This window comes from Microchirus variegatus (assembly GCF_963457635.1).
Source record: "Microchirus variegatus genome assembly, chromosome: 6".
Lineage (NCBI taxonomy): Eukaryota > Metazoa > Chordata > Actinopteri > Pleuronectiformes > Soleidae > Microchirus > Microchirus variegatus.
Genome location: NC_139807.1, coordinates 27,662,872 through 27,688,667, shown reverse-complemented (window position 1 = coordinate 27,688,667; position 25,796 = coordinate 27,662,872). Strand labels below are relative to the sequence as shown.

General features: G+C 40.9%; 1 protein-coding gene across 1 annotated transcript in view; it reads right to left on the bottom strand.

Moving 5' to 3' along the window:
• The window catches only part of syt7b (synaptotagmin VIIb), a gene marked incomplete at both ends in the record, with an annotated part of 135,453 nt that overhangs the window by 21,403 nt on the left and 88,254 nt on the right, over window positions 1–25,796 (bottom strand). The window contains 2 exons of the mRNA XM_083891540.1: window positions 16,101–16,223; window positions 22,120–22,467. Of these exons, the coding sequence (XP_083747666.1) occupies window positions 16,101–16,223; window positions 22,120–22,467 (471 nt within the window). The remainder of the gene's footprint in view (window positions 1–16,100; window positions 16,224–22,119; window positions 22,468–25,796) is intronic.

The window sequence follows — 25,796 nt, the reverse complement described above, 5'->3', positions numbered from 1 at the left end:
CAATGGGAAGCAATTCAATTCACTCACTTTCAGTTCAGGGCCTAATTCATCAATCTTAAAAAAGGACATCACCACTCGCTCGTTTCTGAGATTAACCGATTGAAAGTTAAGACCAAAAAAATAAGAATAAGCCAAATTGTTGAAATGTGAAAATGCTCTGCTCCGCAACTGCACTCTTCAGTCGAGTGCAGTTGCGGGGGCTGTACCTCGCAGTCGATGAGGATTAACCTTAAGTGACACGAAAAGGCGAATACAGATCGGAGCGTCCTCTAATTATGACTCTTAACGCGGTAACGGCCTGCAGGACGTGGACCGATTGTATGCGGTGGTGAGGTGAGTTTGTTCAAGCGTGTAAGTATACATATTTATTCTGGTTTCTGTGTCTTTCAGAGGACATTATATTGACTTTCGTTCTTTTCCTGTAACCTGAACCCTAAACCTAACCTCATCTTAATCATACAGCATGTCTTCACCTAAAAATGGAATAATGTGATGGGGACTTTTTAGTCCCAGTAAGGAAGATAAGACCCCATAATGTGTAAACAGACTTAGGTCCTCACAACATGAGTAATACCTGGAACACATTCTAAATTCTAACCCTAACCCTGGGTCTTAAACATTAAAAAGCCCTTTTAATGGGTGACAGAATATGAGGACCAGCCAAAATGTCCTCACTTTCCCAAAATGTCCTCACTCCCATTGGTTTCTAGGTTTTTTTTTGTCCTCACAAAGACCATAAGCATCACAACTGAGTGCCTAACCTTAACCTAAACCAAATTCTAACCCCTAAAACAGGTCTTAACTTTCAAAAAGCCCTTTTAAGAGGTGACCGAATATGAGGACCATCCAAAATGTCCTTGCAAAGATACCCATACAAGAACATACGCACACACACGGACACTCATAGACATAATGCATTCTCTCGCCCTTTACCCTGACCTTAACCATCACATTGAGTGCCTAACCCTAACCGTAAAAACCAGGTCTTAATTGTCAAAAGCCCTTTAAAGGGGTGACAGAGGAAAAGCCAGTATGTCCTCACTCCATTAGGTTAGTTTTTGGTCCCCACAAAGATACCCGTACAAGAACATACTGCACAGACACAGAGTCCATAAATGTCTTCGCCTTAAAATGTAACCAATGATGTTATGGGGCCTCCCTATTTGTCCCCATAAGGAAAACAAGGCCCCATAATATGACTTGAACTATCTTGAAATAAGCTTTGAGAAAATGATGTTGCATAGACGCTAAAGAAAGAGAAGTTTTTTTAATTCATTGTAAAATTTGAAAAAGTTTGGAATAAACTGAAAGAGACAAAGATATCTGAAGCTGGGACTCGCCTCATTCCTTCCTTCCTTCTCGTCTGAAACACAACACCAGTTAAATAATTCATACTTTAGAGGTTGTTGTAACCATGACGACTGCAATGTGTGCTCCCACTTAAGGGTTGTAGTTACTACTACCATCATGTATTTTGAACAGGGTTACTGTAGCCATGGTAACTTCAAAAGTGGGCAGAGAAGAATCTGCAGAGAGGGTCATCGGCTGGAAATAGCAGAAAGGCCAGAGGGGCAAAGGGACCAAACATTTAAGTAAGTCTTCGAAACTCACTCTTTGACTTCCATCACGGCAACAATTCTCTAATCTATCGAGAAAATAGCACTAGAAATGACAAAACGACTTCAACAACTAACTTGGCTGTTTTGAAAAATGCAATAAATAAAGTAGAGCAACGACTCAGCGAGTGCAAAACTTCATCCAAGGCCTCACAGTGACGAGGCAGTCCTCTAAACTCGCAAGGTTAACAGTCTGCAGAAAATTTAATCAAATCAGTCCTTGATTTTTTGACTTACTCTGCTTACAAACACACCGAGAAAAGCAGGTAACACTTAAGCTGCTTGGCAGATACTGTAATAATAACTTCATGGTTCATCCATGGTTTAAAATTCCAGGTTTACCCATTCATTTGTTTCTGTTTCACCTTATGTTTCAGTGTTTATAAAATGATCGACAGCCTTAAACGAGCTCTGTTCTCACTCTACATTTGTCAAAGAACACAAGTTACAAGTAAATCTATGAAACAAAACAAATGAGCACACACTCACACACAAAGACGAGTGCTTCTGCCGAGAGAACGATCACCCCAATCTGACTTTTAACTGTGACCTCAATCTGGGACTGAAAAATGACGCCACTATGTGTGTAATTGGTCACAGACATGTTATCACTGTGTTAAATGTTACATTGTCTGTTGGAGAATCGATACTTTCTATATGGACAGCCCCAGACGTGACGTGGGGGGAAAAAAAACTGTGATTTGTGGCCACGAAATGCTAATTTGTTTTCATGAAAATAGGTAAAATTTGGCCACAAAATAGGTATAATGTCCATCCGTCCATCTTCTACTGCTTTATCTTGAGGCTAAAGCAGTAAACATGAGGGTCACTGGGGTGCTGCGCCTAAATACTAAACATATTAGTAATTCGTGGCCACAAATTAATATTTTGTTCACACGTGACATGATATTCTTATGGCCTCGGGAAAAAGGACTGGCTTCTATACTGGTCCTGCTGGATCTCAGTGCAGCGTTTGACACTATAGATCATGAGATCCTGCTACATAGACTAGAACAAGATGTCGGGATTAAAGGATCCCGGCACCTATTTATCGGACAGATTTCAGTTTGTTAGTGTAAACGAGGAATCCTCCATACTCACTAAAGTTAACTACGGAGTTACTCAGGGTTCCGTACTCGGCCCAATTCTTTTTTTTGGTTCGTTCCGGAGCTTTATGCTTAAACAATTTACAACTTAAACCACCACTTAGTGTTAAAATAAAAGTAATTAATATGAAACAATGGCGGAGCACATAGTTCATGCAAAAAAATCTCGTCCAATGGAGTCTAAAAAGTGCAGAAAAGGCAGTTTCAAACACTGAAAAGAAGCTACCCCATACCCCATGAGGTAAGATTGGAAAAGGGAAAACAGATGTTTTACAACTGAGTGGAAAATAGAGGGAGGGAAGCACATTTTAGAAAAAATACTATTGCTATACTAGCAATACAAAGTCACATGAAAATCGGTGAAGTATCTCTTTAATCACTTTATATCAACCGAATAGACCGCTGCGCTCCCTTAACTCAGGTCTACTGGTTATTCCGAAAATAAATAAAAGCAGAATCGGTGGTAGAACATTTAGCTACCAGGCTCCTCTCCTGTGGAACCAACTCCCACTTTCAGTCAGACAGTCTGACTCGGTCTCCGCCTTTAAGGTGAGACTGAAAATACAGTCGAAGCTAGATCAGGTATGTCCTGATTAGAATAGTCTATCTTATGCTGCCATAGGCTTAGACTGCTGAGGGAATTTTCCCATCATGCACTTGAATGAATGAGCACACATACTTTGCACGAGCCGCACTTTCTCTACCCCGTCCTCGATTTCTCAACCCTCACCACTCACCCGATGTCCCCCCATGACATGAAGCCCATAAATCCACATGTAGCACATAACTAACTGACTTTTTTAATCTCTTACAGTTCTGCTGACACCAGTGAACGACATGAGGTCAGGACAGGAAAGAGGACTCCGTCATCTTCAAGTCTCTGACCACAACAGCCTTCACTGCAGGCTGTGACAAACCCAGCGATCCAGATGGATCCTGGCATTTAAAGACTTTTTACTTCCTATTCTTTGTCATTATGTATTGTATGTTTTGGGTAACATCTACTGCACGTCTGTCCGTCCAGGGAGTGGATCCCTCACCTGTGGTTCTCCCTAAGTTTTTTCCCTGATAGTTTTTCCTTACCCTGGTCGAAGGTCTAAGGACAGAGGATGTTACCAACCCTGTGAAGTCCTGTGAGACAAACTATGTTTTGTAAACTGTGGGCTATACAAATAAAGATTGATTGATTGAGTGATTGTTTTTGTTTTACCCATTTCATGGGAACTAATTAGTATTTATAATATTTATTAGGAAAAACTTTGTGGCCACAAATGTGTATTTTGTGTGTTATACCTTTTTCGTAGTTTTTCCCTGTCATATCTTATTTATCTTTTTAATTTATGTTTTTCTTCTATAGTCACATTGCCGGTATCATTATTATTATTATTATTATTATTGTTAATAATTGTTTTTGTGTCATCAGGGTTCTTGGTATGGAATTCTGATGGGATTTTACTTTAACTTGTCTTTCTTTTTCCAAAGTAAATGTGAAATGACCAGTGTGATGGAAGAACGGGTGTGTTTTTGAAAATGAAAGTGGTGACAATGACATTTCATGCTGTTTAACGGATCTCTGATCTTCATTTAATTAAAATTGCTGAATCAAAAAAGTAATTTTTATCAGTCAACTAAATAACAATTGAGCTGAGATTTTATGATTAACAGAAGTTTTTGTATTGATATTTTCAAACTTTTTATGAGTCATAATGATTTCTTTGTTTAAGTATGGCTGGACTTAATCTACTCAGGATCAAACACAAAAGTGACAACTATTTGTCTATTACTATTGTGTCTTTTTGAAGGTCTCTGAAATCAAAGTCTTGTTATTTGAACACCCACCATCCCCTCGCTGACTTTGTGTGTGGTATAAAACTGCAGCACTTCTTAGAGAAGAGAAGTTCAAAGGGTTTGTTTAAGAAAAGAATCAAAGTTAATATTTTACCCTCTTATCATTTTCAGTGATCTTTCTCAAGAAGTCAAAACAATTATTTTGACTTCCATTTATGAGATAAGTAATAAAATGATAAAAAAAAGATTGATCATATTTAATAGTATGAACTATGATTAAATTCTTTATCATTTCTGTGGATTAATAAAGCTGGAAACAGAACTATGACTAGGTGTATATATAAACTGTTAATATCTAACATCCACAGCCAGTACTTTTAAAAAGGGGATACTGGGATGTAACAGAAGGAATCAGCATATATAGTATTATTTCCAAAGGGCAATCACATTCCTTTTCCGGGTGTTTTAGAAATGAAGCAAATTTATCAGCGTCTGACAGCGCTGACAGTCATCTGCACAAACAGAGGAGCATTTCCATGACATCACCCTGTCACAGTGCCAGTCATCATCACCCCACGGGGAAAGGCTGAATCAGGAGACGGTGGAATTCAAAAAAAAGGAAGAAAAGAAACGAGAGACAACGGTGGGAAAAAACAGGGCACAGTCAGAAAATATGCAATGAAATAAAGCACGACAAAGAAATTACAGCAACAGATGACAGAGGGAGGGAGATAATGAAGGATGGCATCTTACAGAGAAAGAAAATCAGGGGGCCACAGAGAGGAAACTGAAGAAAGGGTGGGGGAGGAAAAGTGGACGGACGGGTGAGAACATGAGGAACGAGGGTTACCGTCAGGCCCTGAGTAGGAAGTGTTTTCATAAACATAGTATATCTGAGTATTGCTGATCATACACTTGCCCCAAGGAGACCATGGAACACAATATAGGTCCCGTGTCCCATGATGGATGAGGCTCAGGCGCCCGTGTCAGCCCACTCAGCGCTCCTCACCAACAGGGACAAATCACTCAGCCACCACCCCCTTTCAACGCCAATCCTAATACAACTAATGGAGCCGTTCCACACACTGTTCCACTGGCTTCATGTTCTTTGAATAGACTGCGCTGCAATTTCCCGCCCGATCAGTAGGGGTCGCTGCGCAAGGTTGTTGTGCTTCTGGCTACAGTGAGCAATGGCCTAGAGAGAGGGAGAGAGAGAAAGACTGTTGTTGTTGAAACAGTGGCCGTTTCTCACTTTTCTGTGTCACAGAACGCAGTTTTAAGATAATTTGAGGCGAGAAATTGGCCATTTAGAGTCTTAACATCTGCTGTGTGTGTTAAGATATGACGTATTTATAGTTTGGCAGCGACGTTGTCGGCGGTGATCAGCTCCGCCTCTGTTGACGCTCGGTGCGCACTGTGAGCCGGCACAGAGCAGCGTAAGCTCGGCCGTGGTGTGTGGTAACTGTCAGCTGAATATGTCCGTGGTTGTGGTATTTGTATGAGTATCATCTTATAACTAACTGACAACCTAATAACTTGACTGACAAACGGATCGTAATAAATAATCGTGACATAAATGTGTTCTTCTTCTTCTTTGGAGTAGACAGACTGGACGAAGCTTTCGCGTTATTCTGCCCCCTACAGTCTGAAGACGTATCTGCATTTAAAGGGATACTTAACCGATTTGAATGTGGCTTTGTATTGCTAGAATGGCAGTAGTATTTTTTAGAAAATGTGCTCCCCTCCCTCAGTTTTTCCCTGACTTGTAAAAAAAATCAGTTTTCCCTTATCCAAATGTGCCCTACTGTGAGTCAAATGACGCGTTTTGCATCACAGTAGGGCAAATTTTGAAAATGGAAAACTTTTTTACAACTCAGTGAAAAACTGAGGAAGGGAAGCACATTTTCTAAAAAAATACTACTGCTATTCTAGCAATACAAAGCCACATTCAAATCGGTGAAGTAACCCTTTAAGGGGTGTCCTATTTCTAAGTGACAAAATAACCCTCAACACTTTAAGGGTTGAGCTTGAGGGTTAAGATTGAGGGTTAAGATAGGAATTGGAATTGGCCCCAAGACTGTTTCTTTTCTTCTGCTTTTCACCGTCACCGTTTCTCAGTGATGTCCCCCTCACTTTTCTGACATGGGCCCATCTTACATCCAGCTCCTCGCTCGTAGCCACAAGGAGCAAATGGTAAATGAGCTGCAGACTTAGATCTGACAGGTTTTTTTCAGAAAGATGCCTCGTTTGTGCTGACCTACATTGCTTTTTCGCTCCAATCATCTTTCCTTCGAGACAACTGCTCGCCTCAGCGGCTGCCATGGGGACCAGTGGGCCAGCCCGGAGAGTCATTAGGAGACTTGACTTCACTGTGATTGCTGGCTCGAGCACACGCAGTTGAAAGAGTCGGATATGCCGCCTGATAACGGGTGGCGACAACTTCCTGCTTGATTAAAACCGTACAGTCTGGCATTGTGCAACTAAGCAATTGCAGTATGAAGTTATCGCAGCCAAGATTAGAACTTTGATTCCCACTGAGGCCACAACAGTCCAATGGATTTAGACCACCATTTTTTTTTGTATTTTGACAGCACAAATCGGACGCCATATCTTTAGACCTCACGTATATAAGGATTTAATAAAAACTCCTGTTCATATACTGAGAATATCCATTCATCGTCCACGTTTGAGGGATATGGTAAGAGCAACAGTTAGAGCCAATAACAGCTGAGACTCTGGACAATGTGATCGTTCTAAATATTGGGCCATATTCACACTACCGTTCAAAAGTTTGGGGTCACTCAGAAATGTCCTTATTTTTTAAGGAAAACATTTTTTTCAATGAATATAACATAGAATAATACAAAAAAAACTCTATACAGCTATTCTAGTTGCAAACGACTGGTTTTTATTGAAGTATGTACAGTACATAGGCCCATTTCCAGTGTTCTAATGGTACATTTATTTTATATACAATTATTATTTTGAATAAAAATCATTATTTCTAATCTTGTCAATGTCTTGACTATATTTTCTATTCATTTCTCAACTCTTTTGATGAATAAAAGTGTGACTTCGAAAAACGAATAAAAAATTGTATAGGTGACCCAAAACCTATGGACGGTATTGTATATTGACTGAATATTGTTTTTTTTAATTTATTTTGCACATAGTTACAGATACAATTTGTCATGCTGCTTTTTTGGCCAAGCTTTCTCCCCTATGTGAATTGAATTTAAATGAGGCATCCATCCGTCCATTATCGCTTTATCCTCCTGTGGACGGTCACGGCGGGTGCTGACATAGGGCGATAGGCATGGGTCACACCCTGGACAGTTCGCCAGTCCATTGCAGGGCCACATATAGAGACAAACAACCATCCACTCTCACATTCACGGTCAATTTAGAGTGACCAATTTACCCAATATTGCAAGTTTTTGGACTGTGGGAGGAAGCTGGACAACCCGGAGAAACCCCCCCCCCCCAACTCCATGCAGATGCCCTTGTTCCACCCGGGGCTCGCAAAGGCAAGAGCGCTAACCACTACACTAACCGTGCAGCCCACAATGAGGCATTCCCTGGTTTAAAAAAAACAAGGATACATTATTCACAATATGGTTGGCCATGACGGGGCCAAAACTGTGGAGACAAACAACCCCAATCACATATGCAGGCAATTCAGAGTTTCCTCTTGGCCGTCTATCTCTGACTCTCATCCACGTTCGGGATTTCAGGCTCCAACACATTATGAACTCCACAGCAGGAGTTCACACCTGTTCCAGCGCCCTGGCGGAAACATCACGCCCCACTCCCATCCACCTCCACTGGCTCCTGATCAAGTCATGCATCGCCTACAAAATTCTTCTCCTCACTTACAAATCACTCAATGCCGACTGTAAGACCTCCAGTCCTCAGCCACGAGTCTACTCAACTTCCCACTCACATCCATCTCTGCTGTTTTGCGGGACAGAGCTTTCAATGTGGCAGAGACCACCCTCTGGATCTCTCTCCCATCTGATCTGCACAAAGCCGCCAACTCTGGACAGCTTCAAAAAACTCCTGTTCAAGAACCAGCTGAAGACCACTGTTTTGCCACTGTTCAATTGTGCTGTAAAGCATCCTTGGGTTTCTTTGAAGGGCGCTATATAATTCCAAATTATTATTATTAAACTTTCACTCACACTTTCATACAGCGCATTTATGTGCAGTGCATTTTTTATTTTATTTTATATCACTAATCTTTCATTTGTAGAGACGCTAACTGTCTAAGACAGAAACTAATGGGGATCTTTATAAACAAACAAAAAAACAAACCATTCTCACACGAGCGGGCATGTAGACTACCATGGAATTAGATCTGTGTCAATATTTTTTCGATCAACACTTTATGAATTTAGCAAACGAAAATGCACCACAAAAACAAAAATATAAAATATTGTATTTTATTTGTTTGAAAGTACACCTTTTTTTTTGCAACGATTGCAGTTTTGTTTTGCCGACTCTCTCTCGCTGTCTGCCTGGAACTCGTTCCCCAAGTTTTCCGCCATATAGACATCCAATCCAAATAATTCTAATTCTTAGTATCAATTATAACTTCTGGACCATTGAGCTGTCGCTCCAAAATTAATTAGCCAATCAGCAGGCAGCTTCTTAAGGCCCACACATGATCAGAAACACAAACAAAAATCACAGCACAAACGCAAAAAGACTTGTAGCAAACAAAAACTGTATTTCACATCAAATAAATAAAATAGAATATTTTTGAATGATTAAATCAATATTTTTTTGTGTATTTTCATTTTGTGGTTCATTTTTGTTTTGGGAATCGAACCAACAACCAAAGAACACTCACTCTACCAGTGAACAACCATCGCCCTAAATCCCAATCGACATATATTCTGTAGGAGGAAGCTGGAGTTCAGGTTCAGACAGGAAGAAAACATACATCCTCAATACATTAACCCAGTGTTTGAATCCCTGGCTCATTAGGGGGCCAAATGCTTGGGGATTTGGCAATATTCTTCAATTTGACAGCTTTGGGGGCAGTAAAACAAGTGCCAAACACAACACTGGCAGATGTGTGGATTCATTTGTTCCAAGCAATGATGAAGTGATGTTTTTTGGTTACGTTTGTCTCTATAAACTTCAGCGGTAAATGACCACATTTGGCGGGGGATGCAGGTTATGGTTGTCGTCTAGATGCACATTTGGATCAATGCAACTAAAACTACAACGGTGAGAGTAAATAAAACAGTCAAAGCTGTGCAATGTAAATGAAAACAACAGCATAAATGGAGCTAGAACGCACACCGCAAGTGATGCCAGTAATTTAATTTTATGAAAAATTATAGATGAATGCAGCTATAAATAGCAGCGTTTAAAAAAGCATTTGAATCAACTGCATGAACTGCACATAAGGGGGAAGAAAAGAACACCATGCCGAATGATAGGGAGTGTATTTTCCAAAGAAACTGACGAGGGACAAGAACATGGACAGATGGTGAATTCCAATTCCTTGCTTAACCCTCAATCTTAACCCTCAATCTCAAAAATGTGCGCTCCCTCTAGTGCAAGTGCTGTCCCGATTCTCAGATAAATTAAGTTGAGGGGCGAGTTTAACGGCTGTATCGCCCTCAATATTGAGATTTTCCGTGACCACCCTTGGGAGCAAGGGCTACCCAGAATGCATTGTGTGTTTTCACATAAGAAATATGGCGTCGAAAGCGTCGAAACGAGTGCGATACAAATTAAGTATTTTCTTTGTTAAAAGAGATATAAAAATGATGAAAACCATTGTATTATCTTAGTTTAGGCCCATATTATAGATTACTGACGTCATTGTTGCGTAACATTTATTTTTATTTTACGGTCTTTTGTCAATAGCTGGCCGGTGCGGACAAGCGATCGTTTGCTATGGTTTACTTTTCAATAAGCCGTGGTGTGTGGTAACTGTCAGCTGAATATGTCCGTGGTTGTGGTATTTGTATGAGTATCATCTTATAACTAACTGACAACCTAATAACTTGACTGACAAACGGATCGTAATAAATAATCCTGACGTAAATGTGTTCTTCTTCTTCTTCTTTTTTGGAGTTGACAGACTGGACGCAGCTTTCGCGTTATTCTGCCCCCTACAGTCTGAAGACGTATCTGCATTTAAGGGGTGTCCCATTTCTAAGTGACAAAATAACCCCCAACACTTGGCTTTGAGGGCCAGTTAAGATTAAGGGTTAAGCTTGAGGGTTGAGATTGAGAGTTAAGATAGGAATTGGAATTGGCCCAGAATGTCTGTAAGCAGGTGTTTATGGCTCACTTCACAGTCTGACTGATTTCACCCGTCGGGAGATTGTTTGTGTGAGTTTCCAACCGGAGCCAACAGCTTCTCAAAACCAACACCTAATTCTCATTTGGAGGCTGTGAACGGTCAAACACGCCGACACAGCTCGTTACACCACAGAGGAACCAGAAAATCCTGCTGAAATTCGTCAGTATCTGTGACCTATGCAAGTACTGAAAAAGCAGGATGATCAACAAACCCGATGTATATTCAGACTCACGGTAAATGATCCCGTCAATGATCGTCTGTTTGTGCACTTTGGTATTTCCCCATTTCAGAAACTGTTCTTCATGATAAAGCCTTTACACACTAACACACGCTCGTGTTTATTTTCCTGTTGCGTCTTCTGTGTGTGTGTAAGGGAATCTCTGAGCTCATTAAAGATGCAGCCGTGCTGCACAACAACAACAGCTTTCCCAGATAATAAAAAAATATAGAAAAAAGGGGCTTCAGAGCTTTATCCTTGTTATCTGCAGGTGGGTGATTATGTCCAGTCGTTCCACAGGGCATTGGCCAGACAACCACAATGGCCCAAGGCTTACATAAAAAGGCATCGTCTCACATTAAGCACTTAGGATCTTTCACTTAACACAGAGGGAAAAATGTGTCCTCTGACAATCATATAAATATAATCAAGGATGATCACAACACTGGTGATTTAATAGGTTTGATCTCAGAGATGTAATAAATACCTGACAGCTTGAGTTATTACAGCAGCAGTTACCCCAAATCACAGATTAAGATTTGACACAATAACAAACTCTGTTTTGATTTCACTGGAGGTTCCCTATCTTTCTTAGAGCACGTACAAAAAAAGAAGCAGGTATTAAATAAAACTGTTTCACATAAGTGTCAAGTGGTAAAAAAATAGAAGCTGCAAAGCTCTAATAAGCCTCTGAGCTGACATCACTACTTGTATTTTACACTCACTTTATTAGACACACCTGTTCAACACGCTGCTGCTGAGGGTCGAACAAAGCATGGGGAAGAAAGGTGATTTAAAGTTGCAGTGCGTACATTTCTGTGATTTTTGGCTGGGCTGGTTTCTGGTGTTGAGCAGAATAATTCACTACAGAAACTGTTTGTGGGCACTTCTTATGCGTTTTCAGTATTCCTCCAACCTGTTTGCAGGCATCTTGCCTCTGTCTGTCTGTCTCGACATAAAACAAAATCACTTCCTCTGTACTAGAATGTTGTCAGGTGATCTAAACTCTGCTACTGAGTTGTGTATAGAGCTGATAATAATAATCCATCCATCCATCCATTATCTACCGCTTCATCCTCCACCAGAGGGTCGCGGGGGGTGCTGTGCCTATCTCAGCAGACATAGGGCGACAGGCGGGGTCACACCCTGGACAGCTCGCCAGTCCATCACAGGGCCACATATAGAGACAAACAACCATTCACTTATGGTCAATTTAGAGTGACCAATTCACCTAATCCCCATATCGCATGTTTTTGGACTGTAGGAGGAAGCCGGAGAACCCAGGGAAAACCCACGCAGACACGGGGAGAACATGCAAACTCCTTGCAGAAAGGCCCTTGTTCCGAAGTTGTTCCTAACGGGGCTCGAACCCAGGAACCCGGGTCTTCTTGCTGCAAAGGCAAGAATGCTAACCACTACACCAACCGTGGGACCCTGATAATAATAATAATGATAATAATAATAATAATAATAATAACTTTATTTATAAAGCACTTTTCATACAATTAAAAGATAAAGAATATATGAAATGTGTTGCTGGATACAGAAGAGCCCAATCAGGAAACACCATCACAGGAAGCCGTCTGCACCGGGGGCCGCTCATGGCCCGAGGCCAGGATGTCTCCACCCGGGCGCCCACCTAGCCACAGGCCAGCGAGTGACTCACGGCAGTCAAGCACTGCCATAGACCAACCCTAACCCCCATCGGACAGGCCGATGTTCGCCACGAGTTAGAGACATCTCAGCCAATAGACTTAATCAGCACCGTGTGAAATCATTTGACAATGATTTGAATGATGATTATGATGCACAATTAAAGTTCACATTGAGGCTAAATTAAATTAAATATACTTATCTGAATCGGTATAGTTTGTTTGTTTACTGTCCATATATAGAGGAGTTGACTGAACAAACATAGATCTGACCTACATAAAGCGCGCACACACACACACACACACACACACACACACACACACACACACACACACACACACACACACACACACACACACACACACACACACACACACACACACACACACACACACACACACACACACACACACACACACACACACACACACACACACACACACACACACACACACACACACACACACACACACACAGCCTTTTATACAGTTTTATCCTATCATTTCCATTCTGTTTTAATCAGATTTTGTCTTTGTGAATATTTGTGCTCCGAGCTGTATTTGATATCATTAATAAAACAAGAGAATCTGAAATCTCTGTGGAAGGTTCTATTTTTGTCTCGCAACATATTTCTCTAGAAAGCTGAGAGCAAAGGTTCCCCACTCTCTCTCTCTCTCTCTCTCTCTCTCTCTCTCTCTCTCTCTCTGTGTGTGTGTGTCTCTCTCTCTTTTACTGTGTGACAGTGTCTTGTCTTGTCACATATATTCTTGCCGGGATCATCCCATTGTTCTTGGTCTGCTGAGGCTCCTTGAAAACAGCCAGGAGCACGGCAGCAGACAGACACAATGAGCTTACTGGGTAACAACACAGACAGAGAGAGAGACGAGAGGAGAGAGATGGACAGAGATGATGATGGAGAGCTGTTATTAGGTGAGGAAGGACACTAGACTTAGCCCACGCGACCCCTCCGGGTAAAGGCTCACTGACTGGCTGTGATTAGAGTGAGGTGCTTTGACAGACCTCAGCGCAGATGACAGAGGTAAACTGCTCCTCATCCCATGACTGACCTTTGAACATGTTCACATTAGATTTGGAAAGCATAGATATGATCACAATTGTACGGTGGCCGACAGAGGCAAACGCACTGCAAACGCACTGCAAACGCACTGCAAACGCACTGCAAACGCACTGCAAACACCAAAACACCAGCAAATAAGAAAACACCAGCAAATAAGAAAACACCAGCAAATAAGAAAACACCGGCAAATAAGAAAACACCAGCACATAAGAAAACACCAGCAAATTAGAAAACGCCAGCAAGTAACAAAACACCAGCAAATAAAAAAACGGAAGTGCTCTGGGTCTGTGGGGGGCGCTGTTGTGCAGGTCTTCGACCAACCTGTTGCCTCGCAGTGTTGGGCCAAAACTTTTTTTTAAATAAACTTTATTTAAACTTTTCTAGTACACATATACACATATACAAAATACATCAAAGGGAATATAACATTGCATCTCGTCGATCTATTTATCAAAACTCAAAATAAAATAAATAAAATCTACAAGGCTTTGTTGAGAATAAACACAACAGTGAAAACAAATCAATCACAACAAGGTAATAAAGGCAAGGTTACAATCGAGGTATCCTTTCTAAATGCAATGCAATGATGCAATTTTATATTCCCTTTGAGGTGTTCTGTGTACTGGAAAAGTAAAAAAAAAAAAAGTTTTGGCCCAACACTGCGAGTCAACAGGTTGGTCGAAGACCTGCACGACAGCGCCCCCACAGACCCGGAGCACTTCCGTTTTGTTATTTGCTGGCCTTTTCTTATTTGCTGGTGTTTTCTTATTTGCTGGCGTTTTGTTACTTGCTGCCGTTTTCTTATTTGCTGGTGTTTTGGGGTTTGCAGTGCGTTTGCCCCTGTCGGCCACCGCACAATTGTTCCACTATCCACAAAAAAAAAGGAAGGCACATTTATCGCGTTCGTTTTCCTCCACGAGAGCGATATTTCTATCAAGCACAAACTCACAGATGACCCAGTTAGAGAAGCACACACTTGGATGCTTTGCAGAGAAGCAACAATGCGGGGAGGAGGATTAGGCCTGGATTTATAAATCAAGATTCGTGGGTTAAAAACTATATTCTTCCTCAGACAGTCTGACACAATAAGAGGACATTTGTTCGCCGTCTGCGAGATTGTGTTTTGTCTCACAAAGCTTCTGCGAGATGATGGTGTAGATGAGAAGTTGGCATATTCTTAGACGAGTGTTTCATGTGCGGAAGCTCAATTCTAAATAATGTGGGTACTGTGTTCTGTACAACTCAAAGATGAAAGAACAAAGAACTGCGGTCAATTAAGCTGACTTACAAAAGGCATGGGCGGAGAATACGAGGGAAGCACAACACAATGATAGAGAATATGTGAAGCAGGGGGGGAAAATGAGAGGAAAACACAATACTGGCTATAAAAAAAAAAAAAAAATCTTTAGATCAACTCATATACTCATCCCACGGTTGGTGTAGTGTAGTGCCTTTGCAGCAAGAAGACCCGGGTTCCTGGGTTCGAACCCCGTTTGGAACAACTTTCGGAACAAGGGCCTTTCTGCAAGGAGTTTGCATGTTCTCCCCGTGTGTGCGTGGGTTTTCTCCGGGTTCTCCGGCTTCCTCCCACAGTTCGAAAAAACATGCAATTGGATGTATGTATGATAGTGGTGGTCGGAGGGGCCGTTAATGTAATTTAAGCATTAATATAATAACGCTTTATAATTTACAGGGTGGGCCCACGGTTGGTGTAGTGGTTAGCACTCTTGCCTTTGCAGCAAGAAGACCCGGGTTCCTGGGTTCGAGCCCCATTTGGAACAACTTCAGAACAAGGGCCTTTCTGCAAGGAGTTTGCATGTTCTCCCCGTGTGTGCGTGGGTTTTCTCCGGGTTCTCCGGCTTCCTCTCACAGTCCAAAAACATGCAATATGGGGATTAGGTGAATTGGTCACTCTAGATTTACCGTAAGTGTGAGTGAATGGTTGTTTGTCTCTATATGTGGCCCTGCGACGGACTGGCGAACTGTCCAGGGTGTACCCCGCCTGTCGCCCAATGTCTGCTAAGATAGGCACAGCACCCCCCGTGACACTCTGGTGGAGGATAAAGCAGTAGATAATGGATGGATGGATGGAGTAACTGATAGAATTTATAAAGTAACTAAGTAAAATACAAAATCCTGATTTTAAATTGTACTTAAAAAAATACAAAATACACAAAAAAAGTATTAAATACAGTAACTTGAATAAATGTATTTCGTTACTTTCCACCTCTGCAAACAGCTACTTGTTTTCCTGTTTGAGTCTGACTATAACTCATAATTCATCCTCATCTCTCTCTCTCATTCTTTCTCGAGTTACCTCTTTTCAGGTGTGGTTTCATTCTCTTTGCTCGCTGGCGCCTCCTGTAGGTCTGGGAGGTTGGCAAAGTCATCCTGTTCAGCCAGCCCGATTGCTAGAGACAAAACAACCATCTTCCCCTCACTGGACAAACAAAACAACACAAGACCAACACAGGTATGTAGACAAGTGGAGGTAGAAGAGCACACACACACACACACACACACACACACACACACACACACACACACACACACACACACACACACACACACACACACACACACACACGAACACAGCACACATTCAGTTCATGAACAAAGACAGAGGGAGAGAGGTAGTAGACTGTTGTGAGGACACTATTTAATTGGAACAAATATTCAGTCCAAACTTGACATTGCAGTGTTATCTCAACCACACCAGTGTGCTCTGGGGTGAATGAAGAAAACACACTGTTACCGCACACATTTTACTTGCTATTTTGTGTACCAGTTTTTTTTTCAATTACTTTCCAAACATGAACTAACATGGTGATGGTCATGAACCACAGAGTTTTACTGTCTGTTCCTATTATTGTTTAAATGTCCAGTGTTTTACATTCCTGGATGGTTCATTGGCAGAAACTGAATGAACTACCCCTATCATATTGTGTGTGATTATATTGTATTCAAATAACTGTGCAGCACTTTGGTTCAACTGAGGTTGTTTTTTTTAAATGTGCTTTATAAATAAACTTGACTTGACTTGGGAAATGAAGGACTCGGTTCCATTCTGCAGTCTCACCACTAGATGTCACTAATCCTTACACACTGCACGTGTAACATCGAAAAAGTCATCATGTGTAGCATGAGCAGTTTGACACAGGACAAACCAATGGTTTTGGTGTCACTTTATATTCTGTCCCCACTAGGCCCTTTAACACTGATGTGTTGATCTTATATGAAGTACCCATGGACTTGGGGTGAATTCCAATTCCTTGCTTAACCCTCAATCTTAACCCTCAATCTCAAAAATGTGCGCTCCCTCTAGTGCAAGTGCTGTCCCGATTCTCAGAAAAATTAAGTTGAGGGGCAAGTTTAAGGGCTGTATCGCCCTCAATATTGAGATTTTCCGAGACCACCCTTGGGAGCAAGGGCTACCCAGAATGCATTGCGTGTTTTCACATAAAGATGGCGTCAAAAGCAGCGAAGCGAGTGCGATACAAATTAAGTATTTTATTTGTTAATAGAGATATAAAAATGATGAAAACCATTGTATTATCTTAGTTTAGGCCCATATTATGGATTACTGAAGTCATTGTTGCGTAACATTTATTTTTATTCTACGATCTTTTGTCAATAGCCGGCCGGTGCGGACAAGCGATCGTTTGTTATGGTTTACTTTTCAATAAGTCGTGGTGTGTGGTAACTGTCAGCTGAATATGTCCGTGGTTGTGGTATTTGTATGAGTATCATCTTATAACTAACTGACAACCTAATAACTTGACTGACAAACGGATCGTAATAAATAATCCTGAGGTAAATGTGTTCTTCTTCTTCTTCTTTTTTGGAGTTGACAGACTGGACGCAGCTTTCGCGTTATTCTGCCCCCTACAGTCTGAAGACGTATCTGCATTTAAGGGGTGTCCCATTTCTAAGTGAGAAAATAACCCTCAACACTTGGTTTTGAGGGCCAGTTAAGATTAAGGGTTGAGCTTGAGGGTTAAGATTGAGGGTTAAGATAGGAATTGGAATTGGCCCTTGGTGTCTATTTACCAGTCGTCTTCACTACAGGGAATTAAATGTGATATTCATCATTACTAAGCCCATGATACATGAGAATGTATTAAAAACATCCATACAATGCCTCTGCTTACACTTCTTTGTTCAAATATATGAGATTCAATAACGCAACGTTGAATAGCGTGGGCTCGTACAAGAGCAAGAATACATTCTCATGACGTTTTTTTTTAATCCACTCCAGATATAGTGGTTATTAAATATTTTGAATAAAATGAATATCACAAGGAGAAGAGAGTAGAGAAACACTGTTGCCATGGCTTTATCATCATCCGCTATCAGTTTCACAGACAAATACATGAAAGGGAAGCCAACGTCTACAAGAAGAGTTTGGATTATTGAAGGGATAAAAATCAAAGTCACTGAAATGACATGCAGACAAAACAAAAAACACCAGAAAGAAAGAGCAAAAGTTAAAATTGAAAAGTGACTTGACCAAAAAGCATCTCATAGATTTACAGCAGTTATTCTTCCTCCCTAACATGCCTGCAGTCATTTCAATAACGTCCCACTAAAGAATGATGCGCCATAAATTTGAGAAGCCAAGTAGTGACCTGAACAAATAAACATTTGCCCACAACTAACCTTGTAATTCACAGTTGCAATAATATAAAACTCTTCCTTCCTTTTCTGTGCCGATTCAAGGACATCCTTTTATGTATATTCTTTATTTCGCGTTTTATGACACAAACAGATCAAGGTCAATTTCCTTATACTGCCTTGGTTTGAATGCCAGTTTCATGAGGCAAAGACTGAAAGAAGCTGGCTTCTAATGGAATAAGGTTAGAGAAGGTTAATAATTGACAATGTGAAACAGTAATCGAGTATCTTTCAAAATCAGAAAAATTAAATCTTGCGACGATGATGATGACAAATGGACGATCGTAGACATTAGAAGTCGACCAATTCAAAGTTTTAGCCCATTATTCAGCTCCGATAAGACATTTTGGTATCTGCAGACACTGGCTCTGATCGCGGCAAGGGATGCGTTTGCCTCTACCCGTCATGTGGAGACACAGATCATCGCTCTGCATGGACGCTCCACAGACACGCTACTGGGTCTTAGCACGCCGAGCGCAAATCATAGGTCACTGGCTATAACTGTTCATTTAAGGGACACAAAATGGGATTTTCCCCCTGATGATTTATGACGAAAACATCCTTGTAAAGACAGCATGACACAAACCGTTTCATGATTAAATATATAAAAAAAATATCCAGCACATGTGAGCTATAGAGGAATGTGCATTCTTTATTTCTACAAACACACATGCAGTGCACAAACCAAACGCCTGCTGCTAATGCATACAAGGAACATCGTAAATGTCACAAACTATATAATATCATTTATATTCTCCAAAACATTCCTAGGTCTTTTATCTTGTTAATATTTTAATGTATATATTCTTGGATTATCATGACATTGATTGATGATTTCTGTGCTTTTTCATGCTTCAGGCTGTTATTCTATCCGCATTTAAAAATCCACTGTGGATCGACCTCTAATACTCATCTCTCTAAAGTATAAGCTAATGTGAACTGGATAAATTCAAGAAATCTTTTTTTAAGGTACAATTCTTTTTGTGTTTCACTAATTTTCCTGATCTTCCGCGCTCATCTCACTCTCCTGATTCATCCTTCCAGCCTGCCTGCCTGCATTTCTCTGGAGTGCATTACTGCTTTAAAGGGATAGTTCGGAATTTTGGACATAAGACCTATTTTCCAACTCAGCTGGTGTGATGGAGACGTCTGGAGACGTTTTCAAGAAATTTCATTCAGTTCTTCTAGTTGCCGAGTTCGCTGATGCTATGGCTAGCGCAAGTCAATGATACAAGTTAGCATGGCATTAGAAACACTCATACCGACTCCACAGTGCACCCGAGGCAAATCAATTGTAACGGCAGACTATCGATGTACATATCTGTGTTGATAGAATAATATTTGAAACAAAACTAACGTCGCATCGCATGAATTTTTGAGGGACTACTTTCTCAGCACTATACTTCCGGCAGCTGAATCAGTCCGCCGCTGCCGGAAGTATGACGCGCTGCTGCTGCTGCTATTGAGACATAAATCCTTCAAATTGCAAGGTTTGTTTTATTTCAAACATTCTATCAACACAGATATGTACATCGATAGTCTGCCGTTACAATTGATTTGCCTTGGGTGCACTGTGGAGTCGGTATGAGTGTTTCTAATGCCATGCTAGCACATACTATTGACTTGCGCTACCCATAGCACCAGCAAACTCGGCAACTAGAAGAACTGAATGAAATTTCTTGAAAACGTCTCCAGACGTCTCCATCACACCGGCTGAGTTGGAAAATAGGTCTTATGTCCAAAATTCCGAACAAGAAGAAGAACATATTAGCTGCCCATTAGGGATTTGGTATTACCAGCATGGAAGTCATCAATAACATGAACACAGATGTGCATACGACCGTAAAAAAAGACATGCACACTGGAAGCAGAATGCTCTGATCTGAATCACAACATAATGCCAGCTCTATTTATCTGAAATGCGAGTGCCTCGCTTGCTACAGTGACACGCTGAACACAAGTGGAAAGTGATGAATTAGGTTGGTCATAGCCCACTGATAGCAAATGCATAATATTCCCACTGGCCACAGTTTCTTTCCCTGCAGGGTCAACGACTGGCACGTTTTGGTCTGCTGAGATTCATGAGGACAGTTGACAATGGGCGATGCAACCTCCCTGTGTATACTGTATGTGGCCAGCTTTGTTTGACTGATAAATTCACAGCGGCAACAGGGTCACTGGGCCTGGGAAGACATGCAAAAAAAAAAAAAAAAAAGAAAAAGTACAGAGGCGTACAGATGAGTGAGAGGAGGATATGTGCCAGTGTCATGGAAAGGGGGGGGGGGGGGGGCGTTTACGTGCAGCTGCTGCTTTGTAGAGCACATAATCTGTAATCTATCATTCAAGTCAAGTGGAGGAGGAGAGCTCTGTGTGTGTGTGTGTGTGTGTGTGTGCTCTGTCCCTCAAACAATCTGAATCTGAAAACAGCTCGAGTGACCTTGGTAACTATTTGGTGACGATTTCTTTTGAATCTAGGTTTTTCTTTTTTTTTTTTATGACTTTAATTGTTCTCACTCTACATTACACAGTAAAACCAAGAAGACTAATGTTCTCCATTTTGTTGAGTAGCGTGCTTAGATTCACCAAAACCTTTCCCGACGCCCTTTAAATCCATAGAAATCTGTATTACAATTTAAGCTAATGAATGTTTCCTCTCTGCTAACACTTCCAAGCTAAAGGCCCATTGAGTTGTTTGATCAGCAGTGGTGGTAAAGACAATTCCCAAGATCCCACACTGCATCTAGATGTCATTAAACTACTACTATGATTTTCACTGAGAGACTCCTTGCAGCCGAAATTACAGTACGTACTGCATTTGTATATCTTCAGGTTATTATTTCTACTCAATTACATTTGTCACTAGTTTATATCCGAAGTGTGGACATGGATTAAGGTCAAACTTGAGACATTAGACAAACTCAGAATCCTTTCAACAAATTAAAACATTAAAAATTACATTTAAAGGCGCCATATGTATGAATGTGGCCAAAAACAGTTACTACATTCAAATTCAAAATACCGAGGTCTTTTAAGTTACGTTTTCTGACGTAACTGGCAACCCGTGGTTGCTCGGCAGCTGAGACTCTACAGACTGCAATGATTGATAGGCGGCGGTAGGTGGCGCCACATGACGCCAAAACATGATTTCAAAACATAAACACGATTTGCAGTCTGCAAAATATTTTTTTTAATGCAAATATTTTGTCTGTACTGTTGTTGTTGGTGAGTTCAGTTTGTTATATGAACATTATTCCTGAGTCTCTGTGACATATTAGGAGGATTTTATGGCCAGTTGATTTAGATTTATTACATAATGCACCTTTAAGCTAATCTTAATTTATCACTGGGCAGCAGCAATTTGTTAAACAGATTAGATTTTTGCAGTTTTACCTCACCCTCTCATTCTCTGAGAAAAACGTGATTATTCCAGTTACACGGCCACATGCTGTAAAAAATGTCTAACGTCAGCTGCCTATGATTTATTAATCGAGAGCTATCAGTGCCGTGTCCAATAATAACGTCCATGGTGCACATTGCAGCACTGATGATAAAAGCAGTAGTCCTTCAACACTTTTATCATCAATGGTGTCTCCTATTCATTTTTTTTTTTTTGTCCTGGGTCAAGGATCATTTTACAGAGAATAAAACTTAATGACACTCACAAAAATGACTTGACGTCCAGCCCTCTGTGGCGGATCTGCTCCATCATGTGATCCCAGCTGCCCGGATTTGACCTTGATCGGCCCGTCCCTGCTCCTCTGTACCGGGAGGCTCCAGCCGGACTCCCCCGGACCCCCCGCGGGCCCCCGCGGTGACCACCTGCGCCTGGGCCCGTGTGAAGCTGGCCCAGGCTCTGCGACGTGACCGGGGGGTCGTTGGGACCCGGTGGCGGCTGGTGAGTGAGGGGCTGTTGGAGACTCTGTTGCCGGACCAGGGGCCGAGGGCGAGCCACAGCCGAGGATGGGATGTGCTCGAGGGTGGACGCGGACGACAGGGAAGGGTCCCCGAAACTGAGCAGACACACGGGAGGAGATGGTTACAACAAGGTAGACAGATATTGGTGTTAGGTTGGACTCACACATACGCGGCGGAAGCATCAACTTCTCTTCACTTGAGAAAGTTGAGAAAATGCCAATCAAATCATGATATCTTTTTATCTCTTTTATCTCATTTGTCTTTCTTTGTAACCAGTGTAAATCAATTCAATATGTGTTTTATTGTCACTGTTTATATGTGTGCATGTATTGTTACGTAATGTAAAAACTGTTGTTTTTAAAGGTGCTATACAAATGAAGGTATTATTATATGCAAATACGCCAACACAGGTGCAAACCAAGGTTTTTTGTACAAAGTGCAGTGGATCGTGAAGAACAGCTGACTTCCCTTTAGCGATAAAAGCGAGTCGTTGCTGCTACGTAGTTAGCTGATAGCTAACGGCAAACGTCAGGTCTGCCTATACTGTCAAGTGGTTTTAATGCGATGCGTATGTGGGAGTCCACCAGTAAAGAGCTAACAAGATAACACAGCACAAGGTACGACATTTTTTTTTAAATGTCTTAGAAGCAATACAAGTATTTAGTCAACACATGATGTTGATGTTAAGTCAAAAAATAATGTGCGGCAAAAAAACTGAAATGAGTGAAAAATCTGTGTTTTTAGTGAATGTTCAAAGGAAAGAGAATCAACATCACAGATCAATAAGGAAAAGGAGAAGAAGAAAAAAGAGCAGAGATGATTATTATTCATCCATCCATCTGAAACCAATAGAGTACAATGTTTCAATGTACTCAAGTAAAAGTACCAATACTTTGATGAAATATTACTCAAGTAGAAGTAAAAGTAGTCATCTGAAAATGTACTCAAGTAGAAGTAAAAAGTAGTTCATTTCAAATGTACTGTAAGTAAAAGTTACTTAGTTACTTTGCGTGGGGTGTGAGGGTAGTAGAAATATGACAAGGGGTCAGAAATCCAAAACTATTTTGCAGCTCACGCCTGGCGCGACACAGGATATTACGTTTTTATTGGAGAACGTTCTCTAAAGGTTCCCAGAATGTTCCCCCAAAGTTCCTTTTTCACTGCAGGTACTAATCACATCATCATTCCTCTGGTTCTGGTGTATATTTTACCCCCTGTAGGTCTTTATTGTGCTGAATTTGTATTTTTACTCAGTAACGGATAGGATTTATAAAGTAACTAAGTACAATACTTGAGTCAATACGTACTCGAGTAAAATACAAAATCCCGATTTTAAATTGTACTTAAAAAATACAAAATACACAAAAAAAAGTATTCAATACAGTAACTTGAGTAAATGTATTTAGTTACTTTCCACCTCTGACTCATTTATTCTCCTCCCAGCTGGTGTACAAATAACCCTCTGCTGTGGAGCCAAGCTCAGAGTATCGCTCACTTAACCTGAGCCTGTTTTAAAACACTTTCTCTCTACGTCACATCTCTCCCTAATTACCAGCCTCTACCTTTTTGCTTTGTTGTCTTTCGCTTCCACCCTTGTGACTCTCCTGGGTCCTGAAACAGCGCCTGCCGTTTCCTCCACTCTTCCCTTCTTTTTTTTTTTACCTCTGTGGCTTGGAGATGAACTGCTCTCTATCTCCTCCATCCATTCATCTTTTCCTCACCCTCAGCTCTCCCCATCAATCTACCTCCACACCCCCTCGAATCACCGTTCTTTAAGTCTGCTCCCTAATTACCGGTCTGCTACTCTTACAATCATGTAATAGTGCTTCACCCCTTATCCTCCCCTCAATCACTGTGCTCTGCCTGATGACTGTAAGCTTGTGCTGAGCAGCTCTGTCGGGAGCTAATGCTGCGAGGGAAGGATTTACGGCCCGGACCCCGAGTTGTGGAGCGTTAGGCAGAGCCTCTCTTCAGCGTTAACCTTGGCTCTGACTCTACTGGGGAGCCAGGAGACAAATGCAGAAATGGAAGCTGGATCAAGTAAATACAGATAATACACATAAACCAACAAATTACAGGCCACTGGAGTCTTTCTCCAAGACAGGCCTCTCAGTGAATATTTACTTAGTTGTGTATAATAATTCTAACTTGCCAAATGTGAATTGTTATCTTGCTGTTTTCTGTTGAGCAGATTGAAGTTTTACGGAGATTAAAGTCTACTTCCGCAATTGTCGGGGCCTGGATTGCGGCTCCCAGTGGAAATTCAGCATCAGCTTCTTCTGATAAAAGTCAAAAATGAAAGCTGCGGTTCATGAAAAACCAAAGATTTTAAAGGTAAACACAGTATTTACTGTCACACCTCCTCTTACAAGCAATGGAAAAAAACATGTCATGTTCTTGCTGCTGAAACAGCAGAACATGAACATGAACCCCCCCCCCCCCATCCAAGAAATGGATGAAACGTATTTTTTGAAATACGTTTCAAAATATCCCACATCTTCAGTGTTCCAAATAAAAATTCTTCAGGGCCACAATAAAATGGCATGAAATCTCACATTAAAGTCAGAATTCTGACTTTTTCTTTAATCTCAGAATTCTAATTTGAGTCTCACAATTCTAACTTGAGTCTCACAATTCTGAGATTAAAGTCTGATTATTTTTGACTTGTTCTTTAATCTCAGAAAAATACTTTTTCTTTAATCTCAGAATTCTGACTTTTTCTTTAATCTCAGAATTCTAACTTGAGTCTCAGAATTCTAACTTGAGTCTCACAATTCTGAGATTAAAGTCATAATTCTGACTTGTTCTTTAATCTCAGAATTCTGATTTTTTCTTTAATCTCACAATTCTAACTTGAGTCTCACAATTCTAACTTGAGTCTCACAATTCTGAGATTAAAGTCTGATTAATTCTGACTTGTTCTTTAATCTCAGAATTCTGACTTTTTCTTTAATCTCAGAATTCTAACTTGAGTCTCACAATTCTAACATTAAAGTCTGATTAATTCTGACTTGTTCTTTAATCTCAGAATTCTGAATTTTTCCCAGACTTTTACTGTAATCCTAGAATTCTGACTTTTTCTGACTTAAATGTCATATTTCTGATTTTTTTCGACAGAATTCTCAGAATTCGTATTCAAAAATGATCTTACATAGGAAGTCAATGCAAAGAGGAAGTAGATTCCACCACAGATGTCTTAAACTGTTGTCCTTTCATGTCACTTACTCACACAAAAGCCAGTCAGTGGCTGAGATTCTTCCAACACCTTGATATTGTGTCACAAATGCAGTGCAGTTGCTAAGAGTGTGTGTGTATGTGTTCTTGTACTTGCGGCATACTGAGGACCAGTGAGGGTTTTTCACCAAAAAAGTGAGGTCATTTTTACAAAGTGAGGACATTTTGGCCGGTCCTCACTGTGTCTTCA